The sequence below is a fragment of the Neltuma alba genome, unplaced genomic scaffold, assembly GCF_004799145.2.
Source record: "Neltuma alba isolate B1F8T4 unplaced genomic scaffold, ASM479914v2 tig00012454_pilon, whole genome shotgun sequence".
NCBI lineage: Eukaryota > Viridiplantae > Streptophyta > Magnoliopsida > Fabales > Fabaceae > Neltuma > Neltuma alba.
In genome coordinates, this window is record NW_021636933.1 from 135,883 (window position 1) to 157,492 (window position 21,610).

At 33.6% G+C, this 21,610-nt stretch overlaps 3 protein-coding genes across 3 annotated transcripts; 2 read left to right on the plus strand and 1 right to left on the minus strand.

Annotated features, from left to right (window-relative positions):
* Positions 1-3,648: 3,648 nt before the first annotated feature.
* LOC114727225 (toll/interleukin-1 receptor-like protein) lies at positions 3,649-10,293 on the minus strand. Its single transcript, XM_028913926.1, has 2 exons — positions 9,785-10,293; positions 3,649-4,087 (listed from the first exon to the last, which is right to left on the minus strand). Exons 1-2 carry the CDS (start codon positions 10,291-10,293, stop codon positions 3,649-3,651), a joined length of 948 nt encoding a protein of 315 aa, XP_028769759.1.
* A 5,483-nt stretch (positions 10,294-15,776) lies between these two features.
* On the plus strand, positions 15,777-16,503 carry LOC114727256 (TMV resistance protein N-like). The gene has a single exon (XM_028913957.1). It carries the CDS (start codon positions 15,808-15,810, stop codon positions 16,315-16,317), a length of 510 nt encoding a protein of 169 aa, XP_028769790.1. The 5' UTR covers positions 15,777-15,807; the 3' UTR covers positions 16,318-16,503.
* Positions 16,504-16,945: 442 nt separating this feature from the next.
* On the plus strand, positions 16,946-20,723 carry LOC114727226 (TMV resistance protein N). The gene is made up of 5 exons (XM_028913927.1): positions 16,946-18,007; positions 18,114-18,386; positions 18,747-19,553; positions 19,685-20,283; positions 20,627-20,723. The coding sequence occupies exons 1-5, from the start codon at positions 16,946-16,948 to the stop codon at positions 20,721-20,723; spliced, it is 2,838 nt and encodes a 945-aa protein (XP_028769760.1).
* Positions 20,724-21,610: the final 887 nt, after the last annotated feature.

Here is a 21,610-nt window from a genome sequence, read left to right on the forward strand (position 1 = left end):
AAACTTCATCGCGTCATATCTAAATATTGCCCAATCATTGATTCCCAGACTCACCCAGAAACGTCGACCACAGCACGAAACTTAAATGCCTGAACTTACCTCACTGAAATGCTGTTGATGCTTGTTAACTGCAATGGTGAATCACCGTGCGCCAACCTTCGTCTTTCCACACAATCAGTCAGACGCGACCACGTTCGCCCTTCGAACAGCACGCCCTTCCACTTCCAACTCCTCTGCTCTCTTACGCACACACTATTTCGGGGTCCTCAACTGTCCAGCTTGCCGGCGTTTTTAGGGCAACAATGGGGATGGTGGAAGCGAGAAACCGGGAAGCACGACGGTCAGTGCAGGAGTGTTCGCGCGCGCCTTCTCTCTCTCCGCTTTCAAACGCTGATTGACAGGGGCTGTTTTGTAATTGTGCAACATTTGCATAATCCCAAATCAGGCAACACTTCCCTATCTGGTAATACATTTGCTTAGCTTCCCATTCTGGCATTTTATTATTTCAGCCTTCTTTATCTGTCATTTTCCCAATTATTTATCCTCCTCTAGCTTTGGCAATTTCAATGTCTTTTCCCCGTACGCGAGCTTTTTTTCCTAACTAATACCTCAAGAGAAATTCTTGCGTACACCTGGCGTACCACCTCATTTGTGTACTGGCCAGTAACATTTTGACAGCTCAAGAAATCTATATCCTACTTGTCCGCCAACGTGACACCTCCCCGTTCTATTATTTAAATATTTTTTTTAATAATATGTGTTTTTTTATTGTCTCTCTCTTCTATCCTCTCTCCCATCTGCAATTTAAAAAAAAAAACTTTCACTTCTGTCCCTTATTTGCCGCCACTCCTCCCATCTCTCTTCCCCCACCATGCCACACTTTCTTTCGTCTTTCCCTTCCGGCCTTCCCTCATCCCCTCCATCTCTCATATATGATCTTGTCTCGGCAAGAGGCCCTGTGGAGGTTATGATAAATCACTCTTCATGTGTTTGTGGGTTTCACTGCTCATATCTTTTCTCCCCTCCATCTCCCTCTCATATATTGTGTCTGATTTGTTTGGAAAATATGAAAAAGAAGGAGAAGTTTCTGGCCCGTGAGAAATCAGTATCTTGTTCTATACCTCCTCCGGCATCCACATGCTAGTCACCGATTACTAACTCACCAAGCTTAGACATTAGCGTCGTCACTTTTCAGAGACGGTGACGCAGCGGCCACGATCGGCGCAGACCCTGATCCCTCCGTGGAGCGCCCCATTTTTCAGCTGGCATCGGTGGTTTAGGCCACTCTCCTGTACTTCGACGAAGGTGGGTCTCATGATATCCACTTGCCTGAGAGAGGGAGATGGGAGGAGTGGCGGTACTTGAGAGAGGGAAGAGAGATGGGAGGAGGGGGGGACTGTCGGTACTGAGACGGAGAGAGCCAGAGAGGGAAAACGAAAGTTTTGAAAAAAAATTTTGCAGACAGGAGAGAGAGCAGGAGAAAAAGAAAATAAAGAAATCTGTATTTCAAAAATAATAATTAAAATAATAGCGGGAGATGAGTGACATTCAGGCTGACAAGTAAGATAAAGATTGATCATGCTGTCAAAATATGACTGGCCAGTGCATAAATGAGGTGGTACGCTGGGTGCATGCAAGAATTTCTCAGACCTCAAAAGCTCCCACTCTTTAACTTTAACTTTCCCTGTACGGCGCCTTGTCATTGTTTATTGTCCTCTAGTTTTGGCAATTTCAATGAGCCTTTTTCTTAACTACTATTCACTTGGAATCACGATTATGAGAACTTATAATCACATTTTAGGTAAGCGGAGGCAAAATTTATTTTGCATACTAACCTTATATTCCATAAATCACGATTAAAAAATTACTTATAAGTTATTTCAAATGAATCCTACCTCCACTCTTTATAATATAAGAATTAGTTATGGGTTAGATGTGATTCTAATTATAAGACTTAAATATACTTTATTTCCAAAATTTATAATAATTCTCCAAAATATCCTTGTTGAACCAAGTGTTAATTCCAATACATATGATTAAAGAGGATAATTTAGAAAACACATTTGTTACAACTAACTTAACTAATTTCGTTAATATCTCCAAATTAGTTATCTAGGTTTTATAAAAAGAATAGGATGTAGTCCCATGGAAAAATTAAATGTCATTTCTTTAAAGCTATTTTAAAATTTACAATTATTTTTAATTATGAATTAGACTGATTTTCTTGTTATTAATGATTCAAAATATTTTTATAAAGTAAAAAATTGAAATCACCTCTCTTGCTATAATATTTACTAAATAAATTAAATATGAATATTTTAATATATTTTTATACTAGCTAGCTAGATAGAAGCATTAAGACCCTTTGACTTTTCTCTATTCCTAGATTATTTTCTTCCAATCACAGAAATGAAACAGAATGTTTAATTTAACCCTTGTCATTTCATATTAAATATAAATGTCGCACCCCTATTAGAACTTTGGTTTTCGTTTTAAAATAATGCTAAAATATACAAATAGCTGAGCCGGACGATGGGAATTGACGAATACAGCCACATATAACTTAGTTCTTGTGTTTTAAAAAAAATGAAATTATATATCTAATAAAGATAGGGACTAAATTATAAAATAGTTAAAAGTTAAAACTATAAAGATCAAGTTACATCAAGTCAAAATTCAGAAATTGAGTTACAATTGAGTCAAAATTATAAGGATTAAGTTGCACCAAGTCGAAGTGTATGAATTAAGATACAAACAAATTAAAATTATAAAGGATAAAAAGTTAATTTTTTCTTTTAATTTTTGCTCTCAAAATTTAAGAGAGATCATATCTATCTTACCAAAAGAAAAAAGGCATTTTAAGGCTAGTTTTTAAAAATGAGCTCTCACTTTCTATTTATGTTCATAACAATCATTAACATGCATCGAACCAGAAATTGTAAGGCGTGTTGGTAAACTAAGTGCTATGTGTTACACCTTTTAATGCGGCCGTCTTTTTTTAAATTATATTTTTATTTGATTTGCAATAATTGCATCAACCTTCCACTGTTAATTATTAAAAAAAAGCAATAAAGCAGAAAATTAAAAGAAAAAGACGACCTGACCATTTGTGTCCTACTCAAAAGTGGATTGACACATCTTAATAGCATAGTTAAAAAAATCAGACTGAACTGACCAGTTCAACCGAAAAACCGACTAATATTCCGGTCTGGTTAGAGTGTTGGACCAGTAAAAAATTAAACCAGACTAGTCAGAAATTAAACCAGTATCAACCTGATCTAACTGGTGAAAACCAGTCAAAATTGTGGTATGATCCAATTAAACAAGTATCAACCTGGTCAAACCAGCTAGTGAGCCAATGCACATTTCCGTGCCTCCATGCCTTTACTTTTTAAGTTGGAGCCCATTGCTTTCAAAGCCGAAGGAAGGCCTTGTGCATAACTCACCAGATAGTTGGAGATTCCTTCATACTCCACTGGAGGTTTGTCCAAGTGGAAGGCATATCGAGAGAAAAGCTCAAGGGAGTCATTATTATTTAGTTCCTTCATTCCATATTCATCAATATGCACCATCAATCAGTAGTTGCTTATTTCTTGTTGTCACGATGACTTTACTGCCATTTCCACACCAATCACGACCTCCCACAAGTTATTCTGATTGTTCCATCTCATCTATGTCATCAAGAACAGGAAGAACTCTTCTACGGCATAGCCTCTGCTTTATCTTAGAGATCCCTTCTTCAACACTTCTAAACTTGATCTTTTTCTTCTCATCAAGAACCTCTGATAGAAGCGTCTTTTGAAGACGTACCATGCCTTTGCTCCCTTTAGCAGCTGTTCTGATGTCAGTAAGAAAACAGGCCTCTTCAAATTGGTGGACGACTGAATTATATGCAGCCTTGGCAAGTGTCGTTTTGCCAACTCCTTCAGTTCCATGAATTCCTAAAATAGACACGATATCAAGAAGTGAAGTGACATCTTTTATGCAAGCGTCGAGTCCAACTATGTGCTCCCCAATATGTAAGCGTTTAGGCGGTAACTTGGAAAATGCCTCTTCAACAATCTTCTCACCAAAGTCATATTCAGATCTACACATGAATGCATTAACACTTCTTTATCACCATGAAGTTTAAAGGGTAAATTAAGTCATTTCTTTTTCAGTGTTTCATCATATGAAATAAAACGTAGTAAGCAAATATGAAAACAAAAGCTAAGAGTTAAAAATATAAAACGTAGTTTGTAGTCAGTAAGTCATGCTAATAGTTGGTAGACATGTAAGAGTTTCAGCATATACTCACACATACAATTATACTTTAGTCTTCATAATTCACTTAGCAGATCCAACTAGTTTCCTTGTGTTAACGAGTTGATACTGTAACTCAATATTTTAACTTGGTTTTCCAAAGTTTATATCAGTCCTCTATATAGTATTCTATCTTCCATATCCTCGCCCCTTAAGTCCTTTAAGGTGAATAAGCAGCATTTTTAGAAAAATTAAAATCAAGCATTCAAATTTCAAAATGTTTAATTGACACAATAGACATCTTTAAGAACCATAACAACAATTTACTCGATTTTTATCCGAATTATGAAATTAAATTGCTCTTCATTTTAGGGAAAGAGACACAAAAATAACATTTAAACTGGAAAATCCTAAAATGGTCGCTTGAATTTGTAAAATCCTGATTTAGACATAAGTGATGAATTTGTTATTTATAAATTTGTTGAAATGACCACATTGCCCTTTATTTTTTTTTAATTGTTCTTAAAAAACTCAGTGCCCCCTATTGGCTGGCCGGCCGCTGGAGCTCTGGTGATGGTGGCAGCTACCATCACTGGAGCTTCGGCGACCAACCAATAATTGGTCACTGAAGTTCCCGCGGCCAGTAATAATTTTTTTTGAAAATTTTTACAACTTTAATAAAATGGTTAACAAGTTTTGTAATGCTGTTAATAAGTTCAATATAGGGGTTAATAACAGGTTTTTCAAAAAATTCAAAAAGTAGTATTTTTATAATTTTAATAATGTCGTTAATGAGTTTCGTAACTCTATTAACAAGTTTGGTGTATCATTTAATAACAAGTTTTCTAAAAAAAAAATACAAAAAGCGGTATTTTTACAACTTTAGCAACTACTTTTTTTGAAAATTTTTACAATTTCAGTAAAACAACTAATAAGTTTTGTAACTCTATTAATAAGTTTAGTACAGCAATTAATAACATTTTTTCCATAAAAATAAAAAAGTAGCATCTTTACAACTTTAGTAATGCCGTTAATAAATTTCGTAACTCTACTAACAAGTTCGATATAACATTTAACAATAGGTTTTTTGAAAAATTTAAAAAGTGACATTTTTATAATTTTAGTAACACGGTTAACAAGTCATATAATAATATTAACAACTCTCATAAAGATTGATGCTTTTAATATTAGCTCCCTATGAAAGTTGTACAGTAAAATTTTTTCACTTATTAGACAGTCATTATGGTCATGAGAGTTGATTCAGGAAAACATCGTAATGATTGGAAGTTGATTCGCCGGAGGACGATCCAGAAGAAGATGATGGCTCTTGATTTGGAGTGATCATAACTAAGGGATAAAGGTATTGGATTTGGAAGAATTTGATCCGCTCAAAACACATAGCCCACATGACTTTTTCTGCCCCCGAGTTCTGAGCGGAACACGAAACCAAAATTTCATGGAAGGTGCCCTTCGCCTTCGCTATGAGTTTCTCTGCTCCTTCGCAATTCACACAGCGACTCTGACTCTCAGCACACGTCTGGTACCCGGGATGGGTTAATGTTACGTCCCACGTGTATGTAAGCCGCATGCAAGAGTTTTTGTTGAGCAGCTGAGTTACCTATTTGTCTTTTTTTTAAATATTTTTGTTAATCAAATATGTTGATTAGAATTATTATTATAAAAATTATTTTTAAAAATTTAGATAAATAAGAAAAAAACAGATTAAAATTTTATATTTAAAATTAAAATAGAAATCAAATATACGCAGTAATATTCTTTCGGCGAAAGGCGGTGCAAATGAGGAGATAAGGAGAAGAAAGAATAAAACTTCAACTAAAATACATGTACAGATTCTCACATGATCAACCAAATCAAAGTTTGAATTTCTTTTTTCTATCTACAGGGATCCTTTAATAGGCAATCCTAAGGTATGTTAGGATTAAATGTGTGACAAATCAAAATTTAAATTTAAATTTTTATTCGGAGGAGCACTTGCTTTCAACAGAATGGCATCGTCTATTTTGAAATAAACTTGCGGGGTCTGTTCTATTATTGGGCTTCAAAGTATTGGGCTTAGTAGTTGAATTCTGATCTGTGTTTACATGGCCCCAAATCGACACCAAGTTTTTCTTTAAATGTGATTTTTTTTTTCAATGGGCAAACATTTTGTTAGATTTTTGTATTATTAGGTAAGTATATGATATTACAATGAGTCAATTGATAGCCAAGTGTTAGTTAATTGAAAAGAGATTTTTAATTACGATGTGATGGTCAGTTTTTTTTTTAATCGTAATACTTTATTTTGTATGTGTGTGCATTAAATTTGTAATATGTTTATGAGGATAATAATGGTATGTCTTATGTTTCATTTCTTAATGGCACTCTTTTATATTACTTCTTCAAATACTTTGTACCTTAAATGCTGCCATCAAAATCATCGGTGTATATAGATTATACGCATGATAAAGCAATGAGTAGAAATTTTTTCTACTTACCTGTACCAAAAGCAACTGGGCAATAAACATTATGTTTTTCTTTGTAATTAAGGAGTACTGTTTATCCTAAGTTATTTATTAAAGCAATATAGCGGCTCAATTGTCATCATTTGATTAGGACATGCGTTGACCATTAAATCCATGTTGACTTTAGGTGGAAGAGCGTTTTACACCTACAATATTTATAGAGAAGCAATTATTATCTTAAGGTGGAATAATATGGAGCAAAAAATACTTCATGTTTTTTGGCTAAAACATGTTGTGTCATGCTCTCTATTTCACATTGTCATATCTGATCCATTTTTAAAAGAATCGGGTATTACAAGATTTTAAGAATATAGTACATGATTGATTGATAGTTGATTTCTTCCCATGGACGAACTAATATATTTGATTAAATTTGTAATTAGGCAATAGTTACATTTAATTTTAAGATATTATTCAAATCTAAAATTAATTATTAATTTTTTTATTTGAGCCTCCAATTAAAATCCCATTTAATTATAATACTTCCCATTTAATTCAATATATTTAAATCTCAATCAAGATATTATTTAAATCTCATTAATGGAGTATATTCAAATTGCATATTATCATACCCTACCCATTTTTAAACAAATTGAATATTTAAATCTCAATCAAGATATTATTCAAATCTCCTTAATGAAATATATTCAAATTGCACATTGTTATACCCGATTTATTTTTAAAAGAATCGGATATTACAAGATTTTAATAATATAGTTGATTGATTGATAATTATTGATGTCTTCTTTTGTCCTTTTTTCCCTTGTTTATCAAGCTACCCAATAATAAAATCTTTTGGTATTTTTTTTATGGGAAAATTAAACCCTAAGTCCTTGTAGTTATAATGAGTTTTGAATTAGGTCCTTACACTATTTTTTCTTTGTAAGCGCTCCTTATAATTTCAACCATCAGTCACATTGATCCTTCTGCCTTCAAAAACGTCAAAAGGACGTAACGACGTTAACTGCTAAAGCGAGTGATGGTTCATTGATCAGTTGTCTCGCTAAAGAGCATCTTGTTGTCTCTCTCACCAAATACGTTGTTGATCTCTCTCACCTGTTCATTTGAAATAGAGGCTATTTCACTCCCGTCTTATCCATTGATGACATAGGATGTTGAAAAATCAATATATTGTAGTTTTCTGTAGTCCCTGCATACACGTACCCAAATATTAATAAGATCAAGCCACAACTATTTGCCATTGCAGACTTTTGTATGAAAATACAGGTTTCTTTTTCATTCTTTTGGGATAAAGCAAAATAGGAGAAATCCATCTTTGGTAAATTAATAGACCAAAACAAAAATAAAAGTTTCAATTTTCTAATTGAAACCATGGCCAAGTTATTACCTAATCAATGAAACTTGCATACCAACCATCAGAAAGAGAAAAGTTTTTTTTTCCCATTCTAACTCTACCGTATTGATATGAACGGTTTATAAACAAAATAAAAATGAAAAATGAAGGAGACAGATAAACGTTAATCGAAATCTTCAACCCATATGCAGTACAAAAATTCTGATCTTAAACTTAACAGCATCGTCAAGGTGCTGCTCTCTCTGCAGACTACATGAATCTCACAACATTCAACTATAGTAATATCAAGCCATGACTCTGTGTGTCCCTATTTTTGGGGCCAAAAACAGAGCAAATAAAACAATATTGTGGCAGTCTTTTTCAATATATTATGAAAAGTAGAGGTAAAAATATTAATTTTTTACTTTACTATATTCATTGTGAATATTGGTTTTTGCATTTTTGATTGCCTTGCAATGTTAAAATCTTTTCCACCTCACAAAAGCAATCAGAGTCATCCTCTTGTTCATCCCCATTGATTTGGGTACAAAGCACCTACTTGCCCATGATGCCCCATATCCAAAACACATAGGACCAAATTTTTGGAATTTAGTGTGTCGATCATGTCTCATACACATATGCTACTCCTTCTGCTAGCATGCATGCATGATGAGATAGACTTGAGATCATTGAAGGAGTTGCAGGGCATGAGGAGAGTGAAGTAGCCTCTATCTCAAATGAACTTGTAGGAGAGATTGGCGATGTATTTGGTGAGAGAGACTAGGAGAAGCTCTTTAGTGAAGACCTCGATGTTCTTGTTTGTGGAGTATACATCTCATTTTCCAGTTAATGGACGGTCCCCTACTTTAGCAACTTAACGTCGTTATGTCTTTCTGATATTTTTGAAGACGGAAGGATCAACCTGGCTAACGGCTGAAATTAGAAGGAGTGCTTAAAAAGAAAAAAAATAGTGTAAGGACCTAATTCAAAACTCACTATAATTATAAGGACCTAGGGTTTAATTTTCCCTTTTTTAATTGATAACCTCAACATCAGTAAGCTCTCAAATGTTTTAGTCCTTATACTTTGGACTAATGTTTTTAATGGAAATTATAAATTATAAAATATTTGCTGCTCAAACGAGACTGTTTAAGTAAGTCCAAACGAATAAGGCTAACAAAGATGTAAATCCAAAAGAATAAAATACATGACAAAATAAAACTTTTAAATATATCAAATTAATAGAAAATTTTCTCAAATATCAAATATAAAATTATATACCCAATCACGCGATTCACAAATATTAACAGTAATATGTATTTTTCACATTCCACACAAGATATAAGAAAATCTGTCTGGCTAACTAAAAAGCTAACTGATTCTGTAGTTATATAATTGAATTTCCAAAGTAGTCCAACTTTCTAATATCAATAGATCGTCTGCTTAAAAGCATGCCTTCTACACGATTTCCTGAAAACATATTGTCACATAACTTGATTTAGAAGGACATTGTGGCCCTTTTTAAAAAAAAAAAAAAAAAAAAGACGTCGAAGGATAATTGTTCCTTTAACCGATACGGTGACAGTCACATTAATTATCAAATAGCAATTGGATAAGTATTCCTATAAAACAAACAAAAAATCCTAAATACCCAGGAAAATAGAATATTGAAAATCTCATCTGCAGAATGTAATTAATTAGGAAATAATACAGCAAACATACGTACCCATCTCCAAAAAGCCACGCTGATGATAAGCTAGCAGCCTCAAACAAAGCAGACGTCCATTTCCTTACTTTCTCTAAGTCATCTCTGAACCTATCTTCTAGAGCAGCCATGACTTCCTCAAAGCTATTTCTCTGATACTGAACATCCAACGGATCCACCTTGTAAAAGATGGGCATAACCAGCTGGTTCTTCTGCTTCTTACACCAAACGATATGGGCTAGTTCCTCTAGGCACCATGTGGAGGTAGCATAGTTCTTAGAGAACACAATAATGGGAATTCTAGATCTCCCAATGGCTCTAGGAAGCGTAGGTGAGATCTCTTCCCCTTTCCCAAGCTTCCTGTCATCAATGAAGGCATTGATTCTCTTACGTCGCAAAGCATTGTAGAGAGGCACAGTGAAGGAGTGGCGAGTATCTTCTCCTCTGAAACTCAGAAAAACATCGTACCTGTACTTGATTTTGCTGGTGAAGGCAAAGGATGATACTGGTGTCACTGCTTGAAGCGCCATGACTGTGATAATGGCAATGCTAAAGCTAAGGTTTTGAGAAATTTGTTCAGTGTTTGATTCATCATCTAACCGTGGAAGATGGTACGAAGCTGTCGGGTTGGAACGTGCAGATCCATTAATTTCATTTGCATGGTCTCACAAGTCAATGGTGATGATCTGCATCCAAGATGATGCCGCGTTTTTGTTTGACTTTCATCTTAAAGCAATTTTTTGTGATGAGTCCCGAGTCACGAGCTCATTCAATGGATGAACCATGGTTGGATAATAGACAATTGGTCATAGTTAAATTAACATATTGTAAATAATTATGGGATGTTTGGTGGTTCCCCTTCTGTTACTCCTCAATTTTTTCCTACCTTCCAAATGTTGATGTGTTTTCTTTTTATTGTTAAATTCTACATAAAATAAATAATGTTTTGATATTTTATAGGTGAAAAATGGTGAAGATTTCAATTTTTTTATAATTTTTTAAAGAAATAATAATATAAAATTTGTGTAATTTCTTTTAATTTAAATACAAACTCTTAAAAAAATCATTAAAAAATTTGAAACTGTATCATTTTTTGTCTATAACATATCAAAATATCACTTATTTTATGTAAAATCTTATAATAAAAGAAGGAAAAACGAATACCGAAGTCCTTGTAGTTTCCTCACAATTTGAATCAAGTCCTTAAAGTTTTTTCTTTATTTTTTAATTAAATCCTTATAGTTTAATCTGTTTGACGCACCCATCCTTCCGTTACACGTTAATGGGAGAAGTCTGACGGCCAAGTGGATTAATACGTGGCAACATGGGCTTTTGACTTTCAGAACTAAACAATCAAGCTTCTTCTCCCCTGGGAAAAAAGATGAAAATTTAAGCTAAATAACCAAGATGCGAGCTAAATAAAAGTCGAGTCGTTCCATAAGTTGAAAATATTCTTCCAGACATGCGAGCTGTTAGTTTTCCTTAGATATTTTTGGCCTGTTATATTCTTTTCAAATCATTGCTTCTCCTGCCCTCTCTGCTTGCATGCTAAGAAAATACCCAAAGCTCATAACAACGGTCAAATAATTCTATGTGCAATATTTTCCGCAAAAACAGAATAAGAAAAGAATGAAAATTTAAACAATTTTGCACTATGGGTCTACCTTGGGCCTTTGCTGTAACGAGAAAATAAAGGGGAAACATAAAATTTCCATTCTTTGTGGTTTGCACTCATTGCTTTTTTTTTTGGGGGGGGGGGGGCTCTTTTCAGCATCCAAAGTTTACCATTTTTCCTTGAAAAACAGAGCACCACATTATTCTTTGTGTTTTAAGCCAGGAATTTATACTTGTACTGGCAAGCAATTTTTGTTGGAATTTATGGCAGGACGTTGATGTGGGAAAATGGTTTCTACCACGGAAGATTGTATGGAAGATATGAACAGAAAGGAACACTGTGAATCCATGTAAACAGAGCCACACATGCTGCAAACTTCAAGCAACACCAATGCGAGAAAGTGAGAGCACGTTTGAATTTGAAGACTTGAAGGGCCACCCTACACGATAGCGTTGCTCAGCGACCTTCTCTTCCTCCTTGCCCCATATATGCTGGACTCGAATACTCTGCCTTGACCCAACGCCATAGTTAGACATTGCTGCTGGCCGGGCCCTTTGTTTTTTTTACCCCTCACCTATCAGGGGAAGGTCCAATCACAGCCTAGTTGGACTTATTTAACCACTAGTATGCTAGTTGTCTGCCACCTCACTTAAAGTGTTATGATCTCTGTTGGTTTTTCATTAACAGTAGTAACCTTTACCAGCTTGGATGAGAGAAAATTAGGAAGAAAAGGAAACTAGAGAGGAAAAAAAATACAAGGAGAAATGATTTTTTTTTCCTTGCTGCTTAGACTAGAGAGAAAATGTGGGAATAAAAAAAAGTAGGAAAGAGAATAAGGTAAGTTTCATGTATCATTTTTTTTCTCTATAAATTAAGAGATTTGTTTTTTTAGGGGAGGGGGAATTTTCTTGACTGTCCTCTTCTTACACTTTTTTCAGTTTCTACTCTCGATATTTATTTTTTTATTATATTTAAAAACTTATTCACTTTTTTATTTTTTATCTTAAAAAATATTTTTATTAAATAATTTGGTTTTAAAATATAATAATATGAAAATATCTAAATTGAATACCTTAATTTTAAATTATTTGATGATGCTAATGTTAGTATAATTTTCTTACAGGAATATTTAATTTGATTTAATTTTAGATATGATATATTTTGAAAATAATATTTTAGTCATTTAGATATTTATTTATTTTCTTGTCCTTTTATTTTTATTTTTGTCTATCCAAGTAACAAGAATGATAATATTTTCTCTTCAGTTTTTTTTTTAATTTTTTCTTCTCTTCTCTTTTCTTTCCTCCTAACTTTTCTTCCTATCTTAGTAGAGCAAGATGGATACCTCTAACAATTTAAAGTATAAAGAGTTAATAAAAAGAGAAAAAAAAAAGTTCAAGGACTTAATTCAAAATCTAAAGAAAATATTAATTTTCCCTAAAAATAAATAAGAAAAAATCATTTTGAAGGTAAAGAAAAAAAAAATAGCAGAGGGGCCACCTGACACAAAGTAGCTCACATGAGAGGTAAGAAAAAAGAAGGGAAAATGACAGCAAAAAATCATGTGAATTTCAAAAAGACAAATAAGGCACCTAAATAAGCAAAATGACAAATAGGGCACTGGGTACCAATTTAGAATTTAGATTTTTGGCTTAATGACCGAATTGCCCTGATGAGTGAGGTAAAAAGGAGCTGAGAGTGAGAAGAAAGCAAACAGAGGAAGACGTTAATGAAACACAGGAAGAAGGAAAGAAGAATGTTGGAAATGCTATTATCTTACTCCTTCGAATCACTATTCTGTAGACATTATTGATCTAGTGGGTTTTGGTTGTGGGAAAGAGGATTTGTAATAAGAGAGGGAGTGAACCTGTAGGACTATGTGAGTGAGTAGAAGTTGATGGCGGGATTTGGATTATTTATTTTTGTGGCTGCTTCATGGTAAAATAGGAACAAGATTATTGCATTTGAGGGTTTATACTCAGTATTTGGTGAATGATGAAGCAGAAATCAGAAAATAGTGGCAAGCAATTACATAATGTAACTGCTGTCATATGCTTTCTGGTTTTTGGTAAATCTCATTATGTGAATGGTAGATTTTATTATACATGTAGTTAATTATGAAAGTTAATAGTTCAATATTTATTGTGATATACTTCAGGTGCATGTTCACTAAATGATTTATTTATGCTTATAAGTTGCCCTTCCGGTGAAAACAGGTTTACAAAACCCATAGAATAAGTGGTCACTTTCACTATAAAAGTTGTAAATCTCATTATGTCTTTTGTAAAATTCAACATGAAATTTTATTGGTGGTGAAAAGTAAGTTACTCATCCCCCAAAAATGTGTTGCAAAACCTATTAACAAAACGGTCACTTTTACTACAAAAGTTGTAAATCCCAGTATATGTTTTGTAAAATTCAACGTGAAATTTTATTGGTTTTTAGAAACAAGTTGCTCATTCCCTGAAAACAGGTTACAAAAGTCATTTAAGAAATGGTTATTTTCACTATAAAAGTTGTAAATCTCATTGTGTATTTTGTAAAATTCAGCGTGAAATTTTATTGATTTTTAGAAACAAGTTGCTCATCCTCTGAAAAGAGGTTGCAAAACCCATTTAAGAAGTGGTCATTTTCACTACGAAAGTTGTAAATCCCACTATATGTTTTGTAAAATTCAGTATAGAATTTTATTGGTTTTTAGAAATAAGTTGCCCATCCCTTGAAAATATGTTGCAAAACCCATTGAAGAAGTGATCATTTTCACTACAAAAGTTGTAAATCCCACTATATGTTTTGTTAAATTTAACGTAAAATTTTATTAGTTTTTAGAAACAAGTTGCCTATCCCCTGAAAACAGATTGCAAAATCCATTGAATAAATGGTCATTTTCACTATGGAAGTTGTAAATCCCACTATATGTTTTATCAAATTTAGCATGGAATTTTATTAGTTTTTACAAACAAGTTGTTTATCTCCTGAAAATAAGTTGCAAAACCCATTAAAAAAGTGGTCACTTTCACTACGAAAGTTGTAAATCACAATATGTATTTTGTAAAATTCAGGACCAATGGTTTAATAATATTAGAAAACCCTATAGCTTCACATTCTCTGAAAACGGTTTTATGCGAAGAACAGAGACAGAACCAAAAAGAGGAATGCTAGACAATAACATTTTAAGCTGTGGGGACCCATCGAAAATGCTCTATGAAGAATAATATTTAAGCTTCCTACTTGTTTATCACAGTTGGTGTTACTTCAGCGACCTCTTCGACGGCGACAATCTTAGGGAGTACGAGTTATTTTAGACGGGACAATGTATTTCAACGATGGTAACCAAATTCAGCGACAATAATCTACTCCTGCAACGGCGGCAATGTGATTTCGAAGAACTCTTTTTGGTGACTACAGGAACTTGGATTTAGTTTCGTCGAAGGAAATCAGCTTTTCCCTTTCTCTATCGCACGAATACACTGCTCAGTGTTCAGAGACAATCAGGACATTTCAGTCTTTATACCAAAAATGCAAATTCCAGATCAGTACCTCATGCCCATTTGGTCATTTTACTTATTTAGGTGCCTTATTTGTCTTTTTGAAATTCACATGGTATTTTGTAGTCATTTTCCCAAAAAAGAACTGGCTAGTAAAAATATACGGCAAATTCCCGGACATTTTTCTTGCTGTTGATTAAATTATAACCGTAATATATTAATTAATGATCATCATATGCTAACTGACAAAACTGATACATAATTAAATAAAAAGAGTAATTTATTTTTTAGGTTTTTAACATTAATATTGTTATGCTGGCAAAAAAAAAATCAATATTTTTAATTATATTTAAATGTTTTTCATTTTACATATAATTAAAGATACATAGAATGTAGATAAAGAAAAGTTTTATATCTACTAAAATAAGTCATACTTACGTGTGCTTTTGGAATAAATTTGTAATGAAAGATTTTGTTGGCAATTTCCCCAAGTTATAACAAATAATTTATTATTTAAATTTCAAATATAAAAAGACAATAAAAATTTGAGAGAATTACAATGAGATCCCAAATAAAAAAACTAATTAAAAAATAAGTCCCAGAAATTATATTTTTACTGTAGAACTTGTTGTTGTTGGCTGCCTAAGTTGTTATTTTTATGACTTTTTAATAATTATTTTTTAAAATAAAAATTCATTGTAATTCTCTCCAAAAATTTAGATGACCAGTAGCGGGGCAGCTCACGTACTAAGATACCTTCATGACCACAAGATACGTATGACCATAAGACGCTCTTCATAAAATATCTCTGACGCATTTAAACACTTTGCTTTGGAGAAATTTCTCCCCGGCGGGTCAAACGCGTGCTCTGTTTTAAGCCGATCCACCACTTTCCTATAAACTTCTCCGGCCGGTGATCAAATGTAGCGACTATTATAGCCATGGCAACTCAAATCGTAGCACCGTCATTGTTTGGCTTCTCCCGTGAAAGCAAGTATAGATATGATGTTTTCCTGAGTTTCAGAGGTGAAGATACTCGCCGCTCCTTCACCGTCTTCCTCTATGAAGCTTTGCGTCGGAAAGGAATCAACGCCTTCATCGACGACAAGAAGCTTGGGAAAGGGGAAGAGATCTCACCTACGCTTCTTAAAGCCATTGAGAGATCCAGGATTTCCATTATTGTGTTCTCTAGGAACTATGCTACTTCCACATGGTGTCTAGAGGAACTCGCCCACATCATTTGGTGTAAGAAGCAGAAGAACCAGTTGGTTATGCCCGTGTTTTACAAGGTAGATCCGTTGGATGTTCAATATCAGAGAAACAGCTTCGGAGATGCCATGGCTACTCTTGAAGATAGATTCAGAGATGACTTGGAGAAAGTGCGAAAATGGAGATCTGCTTTGTCCGAAGCTGCTAGTTTGTCATCAGCATGGCTTTTCGATCATGGGTAGGCTTCCTTATACTATTTTCTAATTGCCTTCTGCATATGAAATTTTCAAACTCTTGCTTAATAATTAATGGTTGCCGATAAGATGAGACGCTGTTGAAGATGTATGAACTTTTGATCGGCGACTATTACTATTGGATTTCTGTAAACTTGGGGTCTTGAAGATTTTTAGTTTTAATAATTTTAAAATTTAAGATTCGGTGAAATAATGCCAAAGACTAACATAATTATATATCCTTCTGCATCAAAAGTGAGCATGTGACATTTTTGAGAAATTGAGTAGAAGATATCTTATCACGCATCAAGCAGACAATTTATTGAAATTTATGTTTGTCTAATATTTTATTATTTTCCTTGGATGTTCTTTTTATCCTGGATTCTTTTGAGTTTTACTTAAATCTTACCATCTTAGCCGTAAAACTTTAGCATAGAGAAAGGAGGAAAAAGTTGAGAGCTCACTGATATCGAGTCGAGTCTATCTTTAAAGAATCAAAATATTTTATTGAAAAATATGTGATAAACGACCAAAATACATATAAAAGAAGATATTTAGTAAATCATCTCATGAAGCTAAAACCAGAATTTGTGCTTCTTTAGAGACGAAGACAAGTTTATTGAAAGGATTGTCGAAGATGCATTTGCTAATGCCTCCTAAACGCTTTCATAACACTGATCATATGGTTGGACTTGAGCCCCGCATAAAAGAGGTGATGTCAATTCTAAATAAATCTGATGATCGTGTTTGTATGGTGGGGGTCCATGGAATTGGTGGAATTGGCAAAACAACTCTTGCAAAAGCTATTTATAATTCAATCTTCTACGAATTTGAAGGTCATTGTTTTTTGTTTGATGTAAAAGAAGCATCAAAGAAATACAAGGGCATTGTCCGCCTTCAACAGACACTTCTATCAGAAATTCTTGAAGAGAAGGGGATGAAATTTGGCAGTGTTGATGAAGGAATATCAAAAATAAAACATAGACTCTCTCACAAAAAGGTTTTGTTGGTTCTTGATGATGTTGATGAGGTTGAACAGCCGGAACAACTAGCAGGGGGATGTGATTGGTTTGGTTGTGGAAGCAAGATCATTATTATTACAAGAAACAAACAATTGCTAATTGCATGTAATGTTAAAAAGGCATATGAAATGAAGAAGCTACATGAGCATTACTCTCTGGAGCTCTTTTGTTGGTACGCCTTTCATATGAGCCAACCTCCAAAAGGCTATAAAAATATGTCCATTCACGTTACAAGGTATGTACGTGGCCTTCCCTTGGCTTTGAAAGTAATAGGCTCCAATTTGGCACATAAAAGCATTGAGGAATGGAGATCTATATTGAAGCAATATGATGAGATTCCAGAAAGAACAATTCATCATGTCCTGAAGATAAGTTATGATTGTTTACAAGAGTGTGCTAAGGGTATTTTCTTAGATATTGCTTGCTTCTTCAAAGAGGAGAAATTGGAATTTGTTGAAGCAATATTAGAAGCTTGGGATCGTGGGGCAAGGTTTTATATTGAAGTTCTCGTTGATAAATCTCTGATAACTATTAATGATAAAGGTTATTTGTACATGCATGATTTAATACAACAAATGGGTAGAGAGATTGTTAGGCAAGAAGCACTATCGGATCCTGGCAAACGCAGCAGATTATGGTATTACAAAGATGTTCTCAAAGTACTACATGAAAATTTAGTAAGATTCTACTTGTATCTGTGTTCTTTTACATGTACTATTAACAACAAATTAATTGTCTAATTGGGTCATATCTAACACTGCTATATTTGGACTTGAATACTAGGGAGGCAACAATATTGAAGGAATAATACTTGATCCACCTCACCAGGAAGAAGTGAAATGTAGTGATTCAGCCTTTGAGAAGATGAATAATCTTAGAATCATCATTGTTCGCAATACTCAATTTTTGACATGTCCTAAATATCTTCCGAATAGTTTAATATTACTAGATTGGCAGGGATATCCTTCTATGAATTTGCCACCAGATTTTTCGCCTCCAAAACTAGTTTGCCTCAAGATATACGGCAGTCCTTTCAGCTTGGAGGTATCGTTCGAGGTAGATTTTTCATCCTTTATCTTAAAAACACGATTCTTTGTCAAAGCCCCGTTTCCTACTTTTATGAAATCAGCACACTCAACTACCTCCTAATCAATAAGGATTCTCACTTCTAAGAATTACTCAATTATTTATTATCCTACACGGATTCAAGTTATATTAATTTTTCTTTTGCGAAGATCCTTTCCCTTTTATTTGTATTTGATCAAATATAAAGAAATAGATTTCATTCAAACATTTTTAATTTGATAGTATCTTGGTTATCAACATTTCATTTCATTCCAATCCTTTATAAGAACCAAACCTGCTGAATCTCTTATTAGTTACAGTTAATTAAGTAGTCTAGTATTTGTTTTGCAGAGATTTGAATATTTGACGTATTTGGACTTCTCAAAGTGTGAATTCATAATTGAAGTCCCTGACATGTCTCAGTTTCAAAATTTAAAAACATTGAGCTTTCGTGAATGTCGCAGTCTGATCGAAGTTCATGATTCTGTGGGATCTCTCTCCAAGCTAGTGAAATTAGACGTTCTTGAATGCATCAAACTCACAAGCTTTCCACATGAAATCAAGATGCCATCTCTTCAAGAGTTTAATATTAGTGATTGCAAGAGTCTTAAGTACTTCCCAGAAATCGTGGGAAACATGGATCCACTGATGTATATTAATGCAGAAGGCAGTGCTATTAATGAGCTCCCATCATCTATTGGAAATCTTCCAAGGCTTCGTTCTTTAAATTTAAGATCTTGCAGAAATCTTAGAGGGCTTCCAAACAGCTTATTGACATTGCATAATCTTGGAGTGCTTCTATTAGGAGACATAAAACCTCATGGAAGAAAATCTTTGAAGAAATTAATGCAAGAGAGCCAACCACCAACTATTAGCTGCACGAATTTAGATCGCTTGGAACTCCAAAATTGTGGTCTATTGGATGATCTTCACCTAATTCTGAAATGTTTTCGAAATGTGAGATACTTAAATCTATCAGGGAATGATTTTGTATACCTTCCCGAGTGCATTAAGGAGTGTGCTTATTTGGAGAGACTAGATCTGAGTGCCTGCAAGAGGCTAAGAGACATACCAGAGTTACCATTAACTCTGCAGAGCATAGCTGCAGATAAGTGCATGTCATTAACTTTGGAGTCGATACGTCATTTATGGTCTCAGGTTTCTTCTCATTCTTTTTATATAGATTTCCTTATTCACTTGCTATTTTATAGATTTCTCTTTCAAACGTGTATTCTCTCATTCAAATCAGTAAGTAAATGCCTTTGGTTGCTACTGTTTTGATGAATCAGGCAAAAGAGGGCTTTCGCGTGGAAATCGTTATGCCAGCAATATCATTTCCTGATTGGTTACACTTTTGTTGTAAAGGTGGCAAATTGTCTTTTCGTGTCCGTGGAAATTTCCCACATGTCCTCATCGCATACGAGACAGGGAAGGCAAACACAAGTGGGATATACACATTAGAAGTTTTTATGAGGATCAATGGCAGTAAAAAAATGCCATGGGTACAAAGTGATCGTGATGCAAGAGAAAAGGGTCGTTTTGTGCTTTCTGTAGGATATCAAGCTCATGTATTCTTCTATGATCTACTAAGTGATTTTAGTGAAGAAGAGTTGGAGGAGCTTAATAAGTTTTTGGGATTGGAATGGAATGATGCGGACATACAAGTTACGTCTGACTCACCAGCTGATATGTCCATAATTAACTGTGGTATTTATGTCAATAAGCAACAGACAAGTATGGAAAATGTTCAATTCAAGTCTCCTTTGCGTTCCATGAATGCTTCAAGAGCTTCGCTGAAACGAAGAGCAGTAGCTTCTCATCCCAACGAACCACCCAAGAAGCACTTGAGAAGGTTCAAAGAGAAGATCAATTGCACAAGAAGGACAAGGTGAACCTGTACTTCCTCTTATTGTTAATTGTCGTCTCATGGTTTTTTATTACTATATCTGATCGTTATAAGAGATACTTAACTGATATGGGTAAAGTAAGGAAGTCAAATAAATGAGCTAATTATAACAAATATAATATGGTTTACTTAAAATAGTCCAGTACGTTAGATTATATATCAAAATTTGCAAGTTAGGTGAATTAATTTAAAAAAAAAAGAAAAGATAAATACGAAACATAAGATGAATGAGTTTTATATTTATGACAAAATCTAACCCCTAATTGGTTCTTATATTAAAAATCGGAGAAGTACTTTTAATTTTTTTCTACTTTGTGTATTGTAGGCAAGCTAAGCCACACCGAATTTTCCATTCGCAGTGCAAGAGAAGGATGTGTTTTCCTATGTCTAAGCATCTTTTGAGAGCTTTGTTTTTTTTTTGATACAGAGAGCTTTGTATTCTTAGGTATCAAATATTATAATTGGTAGTCAATTGTTAGTTAATTAGGATTTGTGTATAACGTGACGGTTAATTCTAACGTGACGATTAATTTTGTTTTTAATGCATTATCATAATAAATTGGTTGTATATGTAGTATGTTTACGATGTGAATTTTATGGTATTTCTTGAGTTGAAAAATAAGCCAGTGCACAGCATGTAAAACATTCTCTCTCCGTTTTTTTTAACCATCATCTAATTATAAAATTTGAAAAATAAATCATACATGTTATTTATGGTATGTGAATATTCTGATTTTTTTGTAACTTCTATTATACATAGTTTTATACATATATTAATAGATTTTCGGTATATTGATAATATTGACAACGATGAAGAGATAATGTTTTAAAAAGTTAAAAAAAGACAGGGTGATATTAATCTTAATATATGAGATTTAATGTTGTTAAAATATAATGCGTGTCTATATAAGATTTGAACCTTCCCAAGCAAATGTGGTCACAAAAAAGGCACAAGTAATGCAAACATCTACCAATTTATTATTTCCTTCAGCAATTCTTCTTCCACCAGAAAAGCATCACATTCTTCCAAATCCAAATTGAAATTATTCAGATTCCAACGATTTCTAAATTTTTTTGCCAACTCTAGCAATGTGTAAAGCACAATTAGAGGTTGGTCTAGCAGAAGAAGGTATTAGTTGTTCACAACTTGACAAATTAATATTAAAATATTTATTAGGAGAAGTGTTTATATCTAATGTCTCATAATATTTTGAACATAATTACTTTTAAGAGTAAAATATATTTACCACTCCTCTATTTTACTTAAATTACAGAAACCTCTCTTATATTTTGAAAATGTTTATAAACT